The following is a 19,831-nucleotide window of genomic DNA, read 5'->3' as shown; positions in this document are numbered from 1 at the left end:
ATGACAAGAAGAAATACAAAGGTATCTAGGCACCTCTTCCCCTTAGCCTGCAAGTCTCCATGAACAAAGCATAAAGAGTTTACAAAACAGGAAAGCAAATATAAACAGACAGCAACAGACTCAGCTTCATTTGTACATGCAGGTTTTAGAGGCATGTGGGCTCTATTATCATTATCTAATACCATATATATATACACACACATACGTATATTATACACCCACACACATATATACACATTTTAACTTTGGATTATCCACCTGCTTTCTTTTTTTAATTAAAAATAGTTTTAATTTTTTAATTTTTATTTTATATTGGAGTATAGCTGATAAATGATGTGTTACAGGTATACAGAAAAGTGATTCAGTTATACCCATAGAAGTATCCATTCTTTTTCACATACTTTTCCCATTTATCCACCTGCTTTCTTTACTGTATTTTACCTTCATATCTTCCCCTCTCAAACTCCATCCAAATTCTAGTCTCCTCATTTTTGGCCCACCTCTAGCATCTCTTTTCTGTGAAACCTTTCTAGCCGAAAAAGAAGTCTCCTCTTCTAGACTTCTGGCACTTACTGTTACTACAAATTGACATCTATAGATATACAGACATCCCTTTAATTGTATAGACATCTTTATTTCCCAAGCTAGATGCAAACTCCCTGTGGATGGGACAAGGTCTTATACAGGTTGGAATTTTCTATAGCGCCTATCCTATTATTATGACTCAGTAGATAGATAATATATGTGTGTTGGTTGACTTTAATGTTTCCTAATTCAGATTCAGTCAGTTTCCAAAGATTGTTGCATCTCTTTTGACATGGAATATGTGAGTACAACTCTTCTCTATTAGATTATATTGCTGCCTTAGAGCTGGTGATAATATTTTATTATACTTGGAAAATATTTAAGTTACTGTTACTTTGGAATAGTAACTATGAGCAACTTAAAAACATATACAACACATTAAAACATATTTCTGCACATGACAAAAACCATACAGTTAAATGACAGCAGCACACACTGGGAGACAAACAATGGTTTCCTTTATAATTTCCTTATTTCATATGTGACCTCTGACCAATCAATAGGGATTCACATCCCGTACTGGTAAATGTTACTATGAAAATTTTACAAAGTACCACAGAAAAGCTGTTATACACCCATTGATTTCCTTGGGGAAAAAGAGGTGGGACAGTACACAGTAATACATTTTAAAATAGCTATCTTATACTTTAAAATTTAAGTCAACTCTATAAAGGACAACTGATTTAGACATTTGTGCTCCAAATAAATCCATCTTTTTTTTAAGGCCACGCCACATGTGGGATCTTTGTTCCCCGACCAGGGATCGAACCTGTGCCCCCTGCAGTGGAAGTGTGGAGTCTTAACCACTGGCCTGCCAGGGAAGTCCCAAAATAAATCCATCTTTTAATGTAAAATAAGCAGAATAAAAATTAAGATGGTCAAACTAGGCTGCATAAATTACTCAGCTTCAACTGACTACAGCATATTTACATTATAGCTAAGAAGCAGCTTCAACTTTATCATTAAGCATGTGCATATTTTGAGCTCATTCTATCATATAAAACATTAAACAACAACCATCTCAACTGAGAAAAGAGAGCAAACCCTACCTTCACTGCTGGCAGCATGTCCAAGGAGTCCAGTATGAACAGCACTAGTGCTTGCATCAGCATCATAAATTGATTAAATTGCCATGTTAGACTAAAGAGAAAAGTTGATATGAAAATGGCAAGAAGTGTCAGCCTCTGTAAAAAGAAAATCTTTGTATAATTTACATGTCTCTAGTAATAAAAAGCCTCTCAGACAAGTGTTCTGAAGAGCAGCCAATATCTCTATAAACCAAACAGAAAAACTATGAACTGTTGCTCTGAAAACTCTTGTATTTGTTAAGTTCTAAATAGCCTGACGTGACACTCTGCATATAAATATTCACATATGGTATGTGTACTCCATATTATCATGGAGGCGATAATGCACCAAATCACATCTCAAGAGCAATGGCTTAAAAATTCTGACAGTTCTGTAGAAATTTTGTGTGGGTTTGCCGTAATTGTTTAAGGGCAAATAATGTAGAGTACATTTTTAACATCAAAAATGAAAACATTTTCTTTGCAAAGTAGGAACAGGTTTAGAAAAAGAAAACAATTTAACTCAAGTTAAAAAATTGGTCATGGAATAAGAACTATTAACATGCACTTGGACACTATGAACATCACATTTTCTGAAGCTTCTAAGATAAAATTGGAGAACTAAAAATATATACAAAGTATTATAAAAACTTACTTGAGAAAGGGGCTGTAAGTTTGGTCTCAGGAAATATGTAATTGCTGCTATCTGAATTGCAAAGAATGGCAGCGCCCAATTCTCTCTCAGTGGGATGGTAAACTCAACCCTTGTGGTATCTATTCTGCACAAGGAAAACACAAAGGACCAAAGTAGTAATTTTTACTATCATTACCTCAAAGATTTCCTAAAGTGAAAGACATATTATGTTAAGTATATTTAGATTTTGGTTCTTGGTTCTCAATAACTTGCCTTTATCATCATCATCATAACGCCTGCAACATAAAACTGGCATTGAGAAAATTTAACTAACCTGTCCACAGGTATGCAGTGGTAGAACTGGGGTAGAACTGGTAGTGCTTTATACTTGAGTCTTAATTTTGTCATTGATTAATAACTTTTAAAAGCTCCTTGACTCCCCTAAAATGTGAACCCCCAGAGGGCAAGTGTAGTTAAGTTTTCAACTTTGTACACCTAGTACCAAGAACGATCGCTATACATACTAGGAATCCAATAAATGTCTTTATTTACTTTTAATAGAAACAATAAATTTGACTTTAATTTATTCTTTTTTTAAATTTATTTTTTGTTGAAGTAGAGTTGAATTACAGACTTTAATTTACTCTTAGCAGGAATAATATGTTAGATTAAAATGTTAAGAGCGGACTTCCCTGGTGGCACAGTGGTTGAGAGTCTGCCTGCCGATGCAGCGGACGTGGGTTCGTGCCCCGGTCTGGGAAGATCCCACATGCCGCGGAGCGGCTGGGCCCGTGAGCCATGGCCGCTGAGCCTGCGCGTCCAGAGCCTGTGCTCCGCAACGGGAGAGGCCACAACAGTGAGAGGACCGCGTACCGCAAAGAATAAATAAATAAATAAAAAATAAATAAAATGTTAAGAGGCAGCATAACATAGTGGTCTCACACTCTGCATTTGAATTCTGACCAAGACTTAGCTCCATGTGTGCACGTGTGTGTGTGTGTGTGTATGCCTTTATCTATATATAAATATATATGCCTATATAAATATTCTCATATATATATATATATATACACACACACACATGCACACATAACCTTTTTATATATTTATACATATAATGTATATGTATAAAATGACCTTTTAAGCTTCAATTACCTCACTTCTAAAATAGTAATAATGGGCTTCCCTGGTGGCGCAATTGGTTGAGAGTCTGCCTGCTGATGCAGGGGACACGGGTTCGTGCCCAGGTCTGGGAGAACCCCACATGCCGCAGAGTGGCTGGGCCCGTGAGCCATGGCCGCTGAGCCTGCGCGTCCGGAGCCTGTGCTCCGCAACGGGAGAGCCCACAACAGTGAGAGGCCCGCATACCACACACACACACACAAAATAAAATAAAATAAAATAAGTAATAATAATAGTACCCACTCTACAGGGTTATTAAAATCATACATATAAAGTATGATGTAAAGTGCTTGGCATATAGTAAGCACTCAGTAAAGTTATAATAAAAAGTAATTTGTTGAGGATTACAACATAAAATCAACATCAGAATTCATGTTCAAGTTTTAAGACTGCTACTGACTATTGGTGTTGCTTTTAATAGGTCAGGCAATAATTCGATTTATCTCGAATATGTTTTTTAAAAATGCTATTTCATAATGCTCCAGGGTTTGGAAATTAATAGATATTAATTAAATAATGTAAGAACTTCCTTACACTTGTACAGTGCTTTATACTTTGCTAATTATGAGCTGCATACAATCTTACTGAGGTTGATAATAAAGATATTAATAAACCTTTTAAGAGATGAGATTTGTGGCTGGAGAAATACTGATCACACAGCAAGCTGGTAATAGAATTGGGATTATTATAGATGATTCTCTTGACTTACAATTCAGTGTTTTGTTCCTCAGCTGTAGATATACATATAAAAGTAGGACTTTCTACCTTACTAAATAAGAAAACCTCCACTAGGTAACCCAAAGAGAAAATACTCCACACATAATGTGGCAGAACAACCTTCTTTAAACTGGAAATGAAGTAACTTCACTTTAACTTATACCTTAAAAAGGGAGAAGGGAATACTGATTCCAACTCACCTATTTGTGACATACCAGAAAGCTGCTAAGAGTCCTGACAGCCACGTACCACTCAGGAGCCAGCTGGTTATGTAAAGAGCTGTGACATACATTGCTTGGAGTCCAAATAAGGTGTAAATATAAAAATAAACTGGCTCTATATATTTCTGTAAGGGAATGATAAAAAAACGTCTGTTAAAGAAGCCCTACTCCTTCTCATTGCCATTTACAAAATATGACAGTGGAAATTTAATATTCAGAAGCTTGGTATTAATTCCAAGAAATAAGCGTACATCACTCCTTCCTGTGTAAAAGTGTGCTAGCAGCCTTTCTTCTCAATACAAAAGCAGAAAAGGAAGTCCTTGAGGATTCTGGCTTCATTTTTTGTTTTTTTAAAGTATTTATTTATTTATTTGGCTGTCCTGGGTCTTAGTTGCGGCACGTGGGATCTAGTACCCTGACCAGGGATCAAACCCAGGCCCCCTGCATTGGGAGCGTGGAGTCCTCACCACTGGACCACCAGGGAAGTCCCCAGTTTCATTCTTTAGACGAGTTTTACAGCTAACTTTATCCAGTATTACCTTATTCACATGAGAAGTGGTCACTGTGATTTGCTAACTCTCCAGGTTGTTGTTTTTTTATTTCAAAGATAAATGAGGAGTGATCACATGTTTCCAAATGAAAATATTTATCAGCTTCTAGACTGCATACTTTAAGCCTGGAAGCATCTATATGTAAAAATATCTTACAAAATATAAATAAAAAGCAAAATTCACAATATGTATGGAGAAAATTAGGATACTACTGTTTTTATACCAAGCCAGTTGAAGATCAGAAAAACATATGTGAAACATTCAACTTAAAATGTCAGACTTTGACTTTCATCTAATATTAAATTCAATGTCACAGAACACAACATACCTGTATGGGTAGAACTCTATATAAAATACTGAGAAAAACCTCTTGGTAAATATTCATTCGTTGAAGGAGGTTAATTGTCCTCATAGATTCGGTTTTGTTATCATATATTAAGCCATGAAAACCTAAGATTGATATTTGAAAATTCAGTAAAAGATAATTATAATTAAATTATTCATTCAAAACTATTCATAGATTCTTTAGTATACGCCAGAGAATGTGCTAGGTGTTGCGGATATAATAGTCCTATCCATGAAAAGCATACCATATATTAGATGGACATTATTTAAATGTTTACACAAACATAGGTAAATTATAACTTCTGTGATGTAATAGAAGAACCGTATGATTCTTCTACAGAAATTTGGGCAAGAGGATTTTATATTTCCCTGCTCTGCCTTCCTGCCATGAGACCTGTAGTACCTCCTTTGGGAGAGTATATGAAGCCTCCCTCCCACCCCCAGGGATGGGTTTGGCCATTTGACTTGCTCTGACCAATGGCAGGTGAGTGGATGTGACACAGGTCACATCTGAGCAGAATCTTTAAGAGACAATGCATGCTTCCACCAGCAATCTTGCTCTTTCCCTCTGCAGTGGTAACAGTATGTTCCACATAGGGGCTGGATAATGAGAGTGAGAAATAAATCTGTTGTTATAGAATTCCATTGTTATATTGAGGTCATTTGCTACTGTAACCAAGCCAACTAATTAACAGAAGGTATGAACAGTTCACAGAAGAAAACATGCACATGGTCCTTACACATCTGAAAAGATGCTCAACCTCACTCCTACTAGAATAGCAAATTAAAACTACACTAAGATATTGTTTCTCACCTAGCAGCTTGGAAAAAATCAAGAAGTTTGACAATATACTCTGTTAGCGAGGCTGTAAGGCTCTTTCATACACTGTAGCTGGGAATGCAAAATGGTATAATCCCTATGGAAGACAATTTGGCAACACCTAGCAAAATTACATGTGCATTTACTCTTTGATCCAGGAAGCCCATGTCTAGGAACAGATTCCAAAGACAGACTGGCAAAAAGACAAAATGACATAGGTACAAGGTCATTCCTGCAGTGCCATCTGTAAAAGCAAAAGATCAGAAACAATGCCAAAGTCCATCAACAGGAGGTGTTTTGGAATGAAATGTGTCCCCCCAAATTCCTATGTTGAAGCCCTAACCCCAATGTGTCTGTATTTGGACAGGGTCTACAAGGAGGTAAAAAGATTAAGTGAGGTCATAGGGTGGGGCCTTAATCAGATAGGACTTGGTGTCCTTATAAGAAGAGGAACCAACAAGAGAGGGCTCTCTCCCTCCCTCTATGCACACACACAGCGGAAAGGCCTTGTAAGGACATGGCAAGAAGGTGGCCATCTACAAGCCAGAAAGAGGCTTCACCAGAAACCAACCCCGACAGTACCTTGATCGTAGACTTCTGGCCTCCAGAACTGAAAGAAAATAAATTTGTACTGTTTAAGCTACCCACTCTGTGTTATTTTGTTACGGCAGTCCTACTAGACTAATACAGGAGTGTTATGGACTGAGACTTTATATGGCCCCCTATTTTGAAGCCCTAAGGCCGCCCCCCTCCAATGTGATGGTATTGAAGATGAGCCTTTGGGAGGTAATTAGGTAGAGACAAAGGTTATAAGAGGGGGACCCTCATAATGGGATTAGTGCTCTTATCAGAAGAGACACTGGAGAGCTTGCTCTCTGTCTCTGTCTTCCATGTGAGGATGCAAAGAGAGGTGGCCAGCAACAAGCCAAGAGAGTCCTCACCAGAACCCAACTGTGCTGGTACTCTGATCTTAGACTTCCAGCCTTTGGAACTGTGAGAAAATAAATTTGTTTTTTTAAGCCACCCAGTCAATGTTAGTTTGTTATGGCAGCCTGAGTAGACAAGGACAAGAAGGCTACTTGAATAAAGTTATGGTTACCCACACCAAGAAGTACTATGCAACTGCAAGAAAATAAGTAAGTAAATAAATAAGGAATATCATGATACTCTACTATAGAGTGATCGAGATTTCAGTCAAGTGAAAAAAGCAAGATAGAGGACAGTGTATACAGTAAGCAGGGTTTTTTCTGTAATAAAAGGGAAAATATGAATATATAAAGTATTTGCTTATATTGAAAATACTAATGGTAGAAGAATAAACCAAAAACGAATACAAATAGTTACCTAAAGAGTGAGGAAAGAAACAGGGTGGAGGTGACAGGGATGGAGGTGGACTTCCCTGAATGCTCCCTGTTTTAGCGTTTTGACTTTGGAACCATGTAAACATTTTTTTAATAAGTATAAAAAATATATAAAATTTTTTAACAAAGCAATCACTGAAAACCAAAAGCAAGATAAAACAAAGAAACCTACTGAGTTGGTAGCTTGGTCACATAAAAAGAACTCTTTCCAGTGTTCTTGGGAATAGAGGAATATGACTGTAAATTCCTAGTAGGCTACATCCTAAGGACAAAAAGAATTAGAAAGACAGCTTGAACTGTTTTCAGGCAATCATACTGTTAGTAGCAATATTATCATTGCTACACTGAAAGTATTCTACATAGCAGCATAAAACAAATAAGTGATAATGTCATAGAAGCCAAAATTTTCAACTTAAAGAAAACAAGATACAAATATAAAGTCAAAAAAGTAAAAACCTTGTTATCCTAATTTTGAACTAAAAATAGCTCTATTCATATTTTCTTTTAGGAAAAAAAAGTCACATTTCCTACTCTGCTCACTAAAGGTCTGGAAATAAGGACCAAACTAGTAGCAATAAGTGCCTCTAGTACCCAGACTGTGGTCTCTAAATAGCCACTAAAGAGAACTGGGGCTCCTTGGAGAAACACCTGATTCTGGGTCATGGGTAGGAAATACACAAAATGGGCTTGAAACATCTTGTCATGCCAAAGGAGTTTTCAAAGGCTACTGGAGTCATGTCAAAAAGACAGCAGTTGGTGGTTAAGAATCCACCTGCCAATGCAGAGGAGAAGGGTTCAAGCCCTGGTCCGGGAAGATCCCACATGCCACAGAGCAACTAAGCCCAGGTGCCACAACTACTGAGCCTGTGCTCTAGAGCCCACAAGCCACAACTACGGAAGCCTGCATGCCTAGAACCCGTGCTCCGCAACGAGACAAGCCACCGCAATGAGAAGCCTGTGCACCACAATGAAGAGTAGCCCCAGCTTGCCACAACTAGAGAAAGCCTGCACAGCAACGAAAAACCCAATGCAGCCAAAAAAAAAAAAAAAAAAAAAAGCAGCTGATTTGAAGGGCATCCCACTGGCCAAAGACTGGACAACTTGTTATAAGAAGAATAATGCAAAAGATTGAAATGCATGAAATATGTTAGAAATCCATGTGTTTATGATAATATTTAAAAAGCAAACCTTTAGGGGATGCTAGAGAGGTAACTCATTCTAAAACAAAGGGAAAGGATCAATACTTATCCCACCTTTCCTTTAGGAACTGACATTCTGGGTTGCCAAATAGTTGATGAGAAAACGTTTTTATTTAGAGAGGAAGTCCATCTGATAATGATGGAAGGAATTACAGAATCAGAATATCACCATGCTATAGTCCTTATGTAATGAACAGATTTAAGTAATGATCATCAATGGTGATAAACCTAGGTGAAAGGCTAACTAAGAACTTAATAATGGATGGCCCAGTCTAAACTCCAAAAGAATGAGCTGCACATTATGTACCCCCTGATGTGGAAGTGTACAACACCATCTAGGAAGTATTCTTGCTAAAAAGCAGAACCTAAATCTGAGCAAGCCTCTAGATCTAACTGCCAATTAAGAGGAAATTCAGACAACAGAGAAACACTGAATGGCACCATTGGGGCTCCACCAAAATCCAGAAAGTAGAAAACTCAGACAAAGCAATCAGTGTTTCCAGTGAAGAATTACAAGAAAAAAAAGATGGTGAGAAATCCATAGCTTAAAAGAAACAAAGACATAGCGAAAGACTGCAATGTATGAGCTTTATTTGGATTTCAAAACTATATTAAAAATCTGTAAGAGGAAAATGAGAATATTGAATAGATATTTGATATTAAGTAACTTCTTAATTGTGATAATGACAACTTGATTATGTTTATAAAAGGGATGGGCTTCCCTGGTGGCGCAGTGGTTGAGAGTCCGCCTGCCGATGCAGGGGACACGGGTTCGTGCCCCAGTCCGGGAGGATCCCGCATGCTGCGGAGCGGCTGGGCCCGTGAGCCATGGCCGCTGAGCCTGCGCGTCCGGAGCCTGTGCTCCGCAGCGGGGGAGGCCACAGCAGTGAGAGGCCCGTGTACCGCAAAAAAAAAAAAAAAAAAAAAAAAAAAAAGGGAATTGCCATTCTTTAGAAAATTATACTGATATATTTACAGATGAAGCAATATGATGTCTTGGAGTTACTCCAAAATTATCCAGGTTGAGGATGGGGGTAGAGAGGAAACAAGATTGGTCATAAACTGGTAACCACTGTAATTGAGTGATACTTGAGTGCAAATCCATTAGAGGATTTTCTCTACCTTTTTATATGTTTGAAAGTTTCTAAAAGAATAATCTTAACAAATAACTAAATGAATTGAAACAGATCAACCACTGAGTTCATAGTGATACTTAGAAAGAAAATACTCATTATTCACCTTTAGAGCAGAGGTTTTCAACTTCAACACGACCAGTATTTTGACATTTTGGTCCCGAGCACTACAGGATGTTTAGCAGCATCTCTGCCCTCTACTCACTTAATTCCAGTAGCACACTCACCCTCTCCTCCGTAAAGTGTAACAATCAAAACCATCTCTGGACATTCCAGATGTCCCCCAGGGACACAACTGCCCTTCAATAAGAACCCCTGCTTTGGGGATGCTAGAGAAGCAACTCATAATTCTGAGAACTTGTAAGTACAGCTGATTCTCATTACTCACCACAGTTATGTTCTATAAAATTGCAATGAAAACTGTATTAGCAATACTGAATGAGGAGGAAATACAGGGTTACTTTCCTACAAGCTTCTGGTCATGCATTTTCATCAACTGATCAACACATGACCTTGCTTTATATGAGTTTTTGTCTAAAGACACCTTTAGTATATATTGTTGTTTCATTAACATTTAACTCATGGCTGACAGCACTCTAACTCACACGTGAACAAAGCTCATCTAACACACGTTATTTTCTCTGTATGCCTTCACCATAGCCTTCTCGCACTTAGGAAAACTAGACAGCACTGCAGCACTACGCTTGTGGGCCACTTTAAACAGGAAAATCACCAACGAAAACCACAAAAATGCAAAAAAAACATGGCACTAAACAGATTGTGAAAAGGACTCTGTAGTCTGAGCTGAAACACAAAAGCACGGCATCACTTTATTTGACCTCAGCTGGAAACACACAAATGAAGCAACTAAAAATTTTCACTGCTGTGCACATGCCCATGAATGACTGTGAAAGCACCAGGACTATTGATTCTGGGGTTACAAATAAGTTTCAGAGAGTAGGTGAATTTGCAAATATAGAATCCATGAATAATGAGGATCAACTGTATGGGGGAAAAATCAACACTTATCCTGCCTTTTTTGATAAACTGTAGCTCGGGGTACTCAAATAGCTGATGAGAAAAAGGTTTTCTATCTAACAGAGTTCCAGCTAATAAATGCAGGAGGAATGAGAGTCACTTCTGTAACTCTATTGAAATAATGGACAGAGGCAATAGTCATCAATGGCTGCTAAAACCATTAAGTGCAAGGCTGGTGAGTAATTAACCTTATTATGTGTGAATGCAACTATCCACACAGGAATCAACTGATTAACTTTTATGGCACTAAAAGAAAGGCAACCAAAATTTCATGTCTCCTATCGTGATAAAATTAGAAGTACAAAACATCGCCCATGAAGAATTCTTGCCAAAAATATATCTGACTCCAAACAAAGCCTAGAAAAAGGCAATTCTCTGTTATATGCACCCATATGAAGCACATAACGCATATATTGAGTAGGAGAGACCCTTTTGGAGGGTTCCATTAAATGGAGTAAAGGTAAAGAGTATGTGCTCTAAACCACTTAGAAACACAGAAAACATGGGAAAATGGTAACTGCAAAATAAAGGAATGAATGGGGGCACTGGGGACAAAAAAGACAACTGTAATTCTCATTTGCACTACCAAAACGTCTCCTGTTTTCAGACAATACTCCTTTCACATACAAAGACCTTTTCCAAAATGACCATGAAAACAATTAACAGCAAAACCAAGAAACTGTGAACAGATAATTAGGGAGGGAGTAGGGCTGAGAAGCAAGGAGAGGAGAACTACATAAAATATTACATAACTTCTTCCAAAGCAAAACATTTTCATGGACTGATTATGTTAACAAGGAAAAAAACTATACAAGTTCAAGGAAAAACTACACAAGATCTATAAAGCACTTGGAATGCATTAGTGCAGAAGTATATTTTAGCAGAAATATTGAAAAGAATGCAGTAGACCCCAAATAAAACTATCAGTTGTGATTACCTTGCGTGAGGGTTGGAGCCTGCAGCATCTGCTTGTAGTAGGAGTAATACAGTCCACACTCTGTTCTGAATGAGATTTCTCGCTCCACTTCCTGAAATAAAGTTAGGCCTGCTGGGTTTACATGACCTACTTTTGTTTAGATATCTACTGTCACTGTAGAAACAGGATATAGAACTACAACTTAAAAGAAAAACACAAAAACAAAAACCTCTGACAACAGTCTTAAGAAATCTTGGCAAATAAAAACAATAAAAGGCTGATACTTATTGAAGCTGGGTGTATATTATAGGGGTTTATTTCACTATTCTCGCTATTTTTGTGGATGTTTAAAATTTCCTATAACAAACCATTTTTAACAATGGAGAAAACTAGTTCCATTTAAGTTAATGTTTCAGAGTTAACGTTTTTAACTTCACACAAATTAAAACCTTAAAGAAGTACCACCATTCTTATGTAATATTAGTGAAAAACAAAATAGGGACAGTAGAAAAAAGTCTCTCAAATAAAAAGAACTATAACTGCATTAGACACCTGCCTAAAAGCTAAAAATATTATATAAGATTAATAATTTTCTTTTTATTCTAAGAATACAAGGTATTCTTAGTAAAATGGAGCAGACCTTTTACATGTGAATTTTACTTTGACAAGTGTAACCTTGGTGGAAAGATGTTCATGTAGGAAAATGGCTACAAGAAATATTAAACTGCTTTTATATAAATATTCAATTTTAGAAGAACTGAAAATTTAAAGTAGTAGCTACTAGTCAATTTGGTTGTAACGTGCTTTTATGAAATTTAAGATTTAAATCAGTAATATAAAATATGGAGGCAACTGGTAACAAGAATGGGGAAGACTTTCTGGAATAATCCTATTAATATTCTTAGATCCTATATTTCATATATATATAACAGTATAAATGAACAAAAAATTATAACTGGGGCTTCCCTGGTGGCGCAGTGGTTGGGGGTCCGCCTGCCGATGCAGGGGACGGGGGTTTGTGCCCCGGTCCAGGAGGATCCCACATGCCGCGGAGCGGCTGGGCCTGTGAGCCAGCCGCTGGGCCTGTGCGTCCGGAGCCTGTGCTCCACGGCGCGAGAGGCCACAAAAGTGAGAGGCCCACGTACCGCAAAAAAAAAAAATATATATATAAAACCTATGTCATTATAGATTCTTTTACACCAGTGTTGAAAAAACCAGGTTCTGCAACACACTGTCTAAAATGTAATACCATCTATGTTTTTTCCTATACAGCGGATCCATATTCCACAAACCCAACTTTACTGGTGGAGGATGATAAACACTGAATATCTTACTTTCTAGTGGATAAACTTCTTTTAGCACATCTTTGTTTTCCCCTACCTCCAATTATTTTTCAAATAGTAATAAACATTTCATTAAAAGAACCAGTCATGCTATTTATCTTCAGATCTGCCCTTAAGATATTTAAAGAGGGACTTCCCTGGTGGTCCAGTGGTTAAGAATCCGCCTTCCAATGCAGGGGATGAAGGTTCGATCCCTGGTGGGGGAACGAAGATCCCACATGCCGTGGGCCAACGAAGAGCCCGTGCGCCTGCAACTAAGACCCGACACAGCCAAAAATAAAAATAATAAAAGAAAGATATTTAAAGACATTTCTCCTACCCTTTAAAAAATTATTATAAATTAATTCACGAATAGAGCATTGAATACTCAACTATCAAAGAGTATAAACATCCACTTACTGATATTAAAACAATTATGTTGCATCATTAACTCTTTTTTAAAAAAGCAGAAGGCACAGGGTAGCAAACCATCTTATATAATGAGCTTTGGTGCAAACCCGTGTCCCCTGCATTGGCAGGCGGACTCTCAACCACTGTGCAACCAGGGGAGCCCAGAAAACAAATTTATCCTTGGGAAATCAAACATAAGAAAAAAAAGGCTCATTGGGTTTTGAAATTTAATTTCATTAGCACACTTGCTTTACAAAAAGGACAACAGAAAATGATGTAGCTCTTTTAGCTTTTACATTTGCTACTGATTTGTGTTGTGTCTTTCATACCTGTAAAGTTTTATCTTTTGGCAGTCACATTAATCCATTCACCTTTAATCTTTGGGAAAAACTGCTCCACTGCTTTTGATAACATAAAACTAAATTGGTATTAATTGTTTCCAGAATGTTCAACCTCCTCCGTGGTCAGGTAACCACAGAAACTATGAATTGACATTAACTAAGCAAATACTAGCTTTTGCCCACGCAAATAAGAAAAAAAACCACATTAAGTATATTACATTCCTTTCCTTCTCTCCAGCTGCCTTCAATGGAATATTCTAACACCAAACACTCATGCCCAAACCAAACTGGAGAATGAAAACAGTCATTCACATGTAGGGGGCTCCCTATCGGACATGGTTCTAAAAGGAGACTGACTTCATGAAGATGCAGAAAGAGAAAAAAAACTGCTCAAAGTACTAAAAGTAGAAAGCCACTTTTGTGCCCCATCTCTCTCTATTTTAACATACCCAGAATGTGTAAAGAACAGAGGGGATCCTGATTAGTAAAAATGCCTTTCAACATGATTAATTGGTAATCTTGGCACCAGCTGTTTAGAACCAAATGCTATACTTTATTAGACAGACACTTGCAAGTTTTACATCTGCTTCATGCTAAGAGAACATCTGCTCTACTCAAAACACTTTTCCAGTTTTTATACAGCAATTTATACTTTGCCTGGTGGATAGTGCCAATGAAAAGGTACATCAGTAGAAGTTACCCTGTGAAGAACACAAAACGAACAAATACTTCATATTTTAAATTGCGCAAGTTCCACAGGGGAAGCACTGTTGAGAGAATAAAAAACATTGTCTCTGAAGATGACAGAGAAAAGCAGAAAGACAAAATAATTGTATTTTTAAGAAATTGTACAGCTAAAGCCATTTAAGTAGTAGTTAATATAGTAATTTAACAGAAGTACTAAAAGGAAATAAGCATGAAGAAAAGAAAATGACTAATTAATGTTGCCAGGGCATGCAACTAATGTTTTGCATGCCCTGGCAACACACAAAAGGTAATAAGCCCTTTTAGACAAATGACACCAAATTTGCAAAGGAACCATATCATTAGTTTAAAAAAATCTCATGTAAATAACTTTGTTTATAAAAATTGCCCCCCCCCCAAAACAACTAGGCAACTGGTAGTGGGGAAGCCATTGAACGATTAACATTAAAGGTAAAATTCACATTAAAGATTACATTAAAGACAAATGTAATCTTTCAGAATTAAGTTAACAAATCATCTCGCTAAGCAACAGTAGCTCATGATAAGACAGCTGTTCTTAAAGTTCTGTACAGGGAATCATGCCCTCAGCAAACATATTTATGGCACATACATGGTTTATTGTCTGGTTAAATTCACGTCCATCTGTTAGAATGGAATGATTCTTGCCCTAGAGTTGATTAAAAGCCATGACATATGACAGCTGCCAAGCAGTGTTTGTGACTAGGTTAGACTATTGTTGAAGTGACAGTATTTCCACTGGGCTCGGCTGAAGCAATTATCTATCCGTTGTGGTTCTACCATAGTTACCACTGTGCGGATTAACCCTATTTGGTCTAAAGACTCCTTGCTTTGCAGGAGTATTCAATGGGAAGATGTGCAAATTCTATAAAATCAAATAAATAAGAAAAAATGTTAGCATAAAGAAAAAAGACTTAAAAAAATTGAGTGACTTGAGTACTTTTGGCCAAATGAGAATTACCTTTCCTTATAACTGAACGTTTATTTTCTGAGGAAACAAAAAGGTATAAGAATTCAGTCCTTGATTCCAAGGAGTTTAAGTTTCAATGAGAAAGAACAATGCATTTTTTAAAAAGGAAAATGACTGTTCAAGGAAAGACAGGTATCAATTAGAAGGAATGACAATTCTTTGCCTATTAAACTAGCCTCCCCACTGGATTCTGTGCTTCTAATTGGTATCTTCTTCCTCCAGTCGATCTTCGTCATTCACTCATTCATTCATCCACCCATCCACTCATTTATTCATTCAACAAATACCTACTGACCACCAACAATTGAGAAGCATTCTTTTGCTGGGAGATTTAGCAGGGAAGAAAAGAGACACAGATCTCTGCCTTCATGGAATTTATAATCTAGAGCAGAAGGAGAAGGGAACAAATAAACAAGTAAAATATACAAAGGAAAGCAGAGAAGTGGTATAGGGAGGGAAGGGGGTGGTGCCATGATCCTGGAGGTGGACAGGGAAGGCCTCGCTGATGAAGTGACACTGACTAGAGAGCGGAAGAGGTGAGGTAGTGAGCCATGTGGATGTCTGAGGGGAGAGCCCATCAGTCAGGCAAAACAGCCCACATGCACCCTGGAGATCAGCGAGGAAGACAGTGTGGCTGGAGTGGAGGGAACAAGGAAGGGGCAGTAATAAGGTTGGGGGGCTGTAGGGACAGAAGTAGAATCTGAGATGTAATATGGGGTTAGGGGCTGGACCACTGAGTCTGGGAGACACAAGGACTCTGGGCTCATACTCTGAGTTACAAGGTGTATGTGCAGGAGGTGGGGAGGTCAGGAGTTTGGTTTTAGACATGTTGAGTTTGAATGTGAAGGGTTTTGAGCAGAGACATACACTGCTATATATTTAGAAGAATCGCACTGGCTGTGTTCAGAATAGATTCTACGGGACAAGGGCAAAGCCGGGAAACCAGGAAGGGGGCTGCTGAAGTAATCCTGGTAGAGACAAAGGCGGAGTTTGTGAGAGGTGATCGGATTCTAGACACTGTCAAAAGAAAACTGATTGGGATTTCCTGAAGGATTTAATGTGGGCCACATGTGCCTACTTAATTTAATTACAATTAAAAATTCAGGGGCTTCCCTGGTGGCACAGTGGTTAAGAATCCGCCTGCCAATGCAGGGGACATGGGTTCAAGCCCTGGTCTGGGAAGATCCCACATGCTGCAGAACAACTAAGCCTGTGTGCCACAACTACTGAAACCCACGTGCCTAGAGCCTGTGCTCTGCAACAAGAGAAGCCACCACCATGAGAAGCCTGCATACTGCAACAAAGAGTAACCCCCACTTGCCACAAGTAGAGAAAGCCCACACTCAGTCAAGGGAGACCCAATGCAGCCAAAAAATAAATAAATAAATGTATATTTAAAAAAAATTAAAAATTCAGTTCCTCAGTTCCTGAGCATATTTGGATAATGGCTATAGTATTACCACAGCAAAGATAAAGAACTTTTCAGCAAACAGAAAGTTTTTTTTTAATAGATCTTTATTGGAGTATAATTGCTTCACCATACTGTGTTAGTTTCTGTTGTACAACAAACTGAATCAACCATATGTATACATATATCCCCATATCCCCTCCCTCTTGAGCCTCCCTCGCACCCTCCCTATCCCACCCCTCTTAGTTGTCACAAAGCACTGAGCTGTCTCCCTGTGCTATGCAGCAGCTTCCCACTAGCTAACCATTTACATTTGCTAGTATATGTATGTTGCTGCTACTCACACCTCACCCCAGCTTCCCCCTCCCTCCCCGTGTCCTCAAGTCCATTCTCTATGTCTACATCTTTATTCCTGCCCTGCCAGTACGTTTATCAGTACCATTTTTTTTTTTTTTTTAGATTCCACGTATGTATTTGTTTTTCTCTTTCTGACTTACTTCGCTCTGTATGACAGACTCTAGGTACATCCACCTCACTACAAATAACTCAATTTCGTTTCTCTTTACGGCTGAGTAATATTACATTGTGTATATGTGCCACATCTTCTTTATCCATTCATCTGTTGATGGACACTTAGGTTGCTTCCATGTCCTGACTATTGTAAATAGAGCTGCAATGAACATTGTGGTACATGACTCTTTTTGAATTACAGTTTTCTCAGGGTATATGCCAGTAGTGGGATCGCTGGGTCATATGGCAGCTCTATTTTTAGTTTTCTAAGGAACCTCCATACTGTTCTCCATAGTGGCTGTATCAATTTACATTCCCACCAACAGTGCAGGAGGGTTCCCTTTTCACCACACCCTTTCCAGCATTTACTGTTTGTAGATTTTTGATGATGGCCATTCTGATTGGTGTGAGGTGATACCTCATTGTAGTTCTGATTTGCATTTCTCTATTAGTGATGTTGAGCAGCTTTTCATGTGCGTCTTGGCCATCTGTACGTCTTCTTTGTTGAAATGTCTATTTAGGTCTTCTGCCCATTTTTTAATTGGATTGTTTTTTGTTTTTTTTTGTTGATATTGAGCACCATGAGCTGTTTGTATATTTTGGAGATTAACCCTTTGTCCATCATTTCATTTGCAAACATTTTCTCCCATTCTGAGAGTGGTCTTTTTGTCTTGTTTATGGTTTCCTTTGCTGTGCAGTAGATTTTAAGTTTATTTAGGTCCCATTTGTTTATTTTTGTTTTTATTTTCATCACTCTAGAAGGTGGGTCAAAAAAGATCTTGCTGTGGTTTATGTCAAAGAGTGTTTTTCCTATGTTTTCCTCTAAGAGTTTTATAGTTCTGGTCTTACATTTAGGTCTTTAATCCATTTGGAGTTAATTTTTGTGTATGGCGTTAGGTAGTGTTCTAATTTCATTCTTTGACATGTAGCTGCCCAGTTTTCCCAGCACCACTTATTGAAGAGGCTGTCTTTTCTCCATTGTATGCTCTTGCCTCCTTTGCCGTAAATTAGGTGACCATACGTGCATGGGTCTATCTCTGGGCTTTCTCTCCTGTACCACTGATCTATATTTCTGTTTTTGTGCCAGTACCATACTGTCTTGATTACTGCAGCTTTGTAGTATAGTATCAAGTTGGGGAGACTGATTCCTCCAGCTCCATTTCTCTTTTTCAAGACTGCTTTTGTATTTGTGATCTTTTGTGTTTCCATATGAATTGTAAAATTTTTTGTTCTAATTCTGTGAAGAATGCCATTGGTAGTTTGATAGGGATTGCACTGAATCTGTAGATTGCTTTGGGTAGTATAGTCATTTTCACAATATTGATTCTTCCAATCCAAGAACATGGTATATTTCTCCATCTGTTTATGTCATCTTTGATTTCATTCATCAGTGTTTTATAGTTTTTTGAGTACAAGTCTTTTGCCTCCTTAGGTAGGTTTATTCCTAGGTATTTTATTCTTTTTGTTGCGATGGTAAATGGGATTATTTCCTTCATTTCTCTTTCTGATTTTTCGTTGTTAGTGTATAGGAATGCCAGAGATTTCTGTGCGTTAATTTTGTATCCTGCAACCTTACTGAATTCACTGATTAGTTCTAGTAGTTTTCTGGTGGCATCTTTAGGATTTTCTATGTATAGTATCATGTCATCCGTAAACAGTGACAGTTTTACTTCTTTTCCAATTTGTATTCCTTTTATTTCTTTTCCTTCTCTGATTGCCGTGGCTAGGACTTTGCCATTGAATAATAGTGGCGAGAGTGGACATCCTTGTCTCATTCCTGATCTTGATGGAAATGCTTTCAGTTCTTCACCATTGAGTATGATGTTTGTTGTGGGTCTGTCATATATGGCCTTTATTATGTTGAGGTAGGTTCCCTCTATGCCCACTTCCTAGAGAGTTTATTATAAATTGGTGTTGAATTCTGTCAAAAGCTTTTTCTGCATCTATTGAGATGATCCTATGGTTTTTATTCCTTTATTTGTTAATATGGTGTATCACATTGATTAATTTGCATATATTGAAGAATCCTTGCATCCCTGGGATAAATCCCACTTGGTCATGGTGTATGATCCTTTTTATATGTTGTTGGATTCTGTTTGCAAGTATTTTGCTCAGGATTTTTGCATCTATGTTAATCAGTGATATTGGTCTACAATTTTCTTTTTTTGTGATATCTTTTTCTGGGTTTGGTATCAGGGTGATGGTGGCTTCATAGAATGAATTTGGGAGTGTTCCTCCCTCTGCAATTTTTTGGAAGAGTTTGAGAGGGCTCAGTGTTAGCTCTTCTCTAAACATTTGGTAAAATTTGCCTTGAAGCCATCTGGTCCTGGGCTTTTGTGGAGCCCAAATGCCGCAACTACTGAAGCCCGCGCACCTA

General features: G+C 37.9%; 1 protein-coding gene across 3 annotated transcripts in view; it reads right to left on the bottom strand.

Moving 5' to 3' along the window:
* Positions 1-19,831, bottom strand: part of DPY19L3 (dpy-19 like C-mannosyltransferase 3) — a 72,957-nt gene that overhangs the window by 36,355 nt on the left and 16,771 nt on the right. The window contains exons 3-8 of one of the 3 annotated variants that reach the window (XM_024734074.1): positions 11,791-11,881; positions 6,705-6,732; positions 5,286-5,407; positions 4,386-4,531; positions 2,308-2,431; positions 1,635-1,769 (exon numbers count right to left, since the gene is read on the bottom strand). In XM_024734074.1, the coding sequence (XP_024589842.1) occupies positions 1,635-1,769; positions 2,308-2,431; positions 4,386-4,531; positions 5,286-5,407; positions 6,705-6,732; positions 11,791-11,881 (646 nt within the window). Of the gene's footprint in view, positions 1-1,634; positions 1,770-2,307; positions 2,432-4,385; positions 4,532-5,285; positions 5,408-6,704; positions 6,733-7,655; positions 7,696-11,790; positions 11,882-19,831 lie in introns of those variants that run through there. The other 2 variants (XM_024734076.1, XM_024734073.1) reach the window with 2 other exon arrangements.

Source organism: Neophocaena asiaeorientalis, unplaced genomic scaffold, assembly GCF_003031525.2.
Source record: "Neophocaena asiaeorientalis asiaeorientalis breed wild unplaced genomic scaffold, Neophocaena_asiaeorientalis_V1.1 scaffold280, whole genome shotgun sequence".
NCBI lineage: Eukaryota > Metazoa > Chordata > Mammalia > Artiodactyla > Phocoenidae > Neophocaena > Neophocaena asiaeorientalis.
The sequence above is the reverse complement of the archived record's forward strand: the minus strand, read 5'-3'. Positions and strand labels throughout refer to the sequence as shown.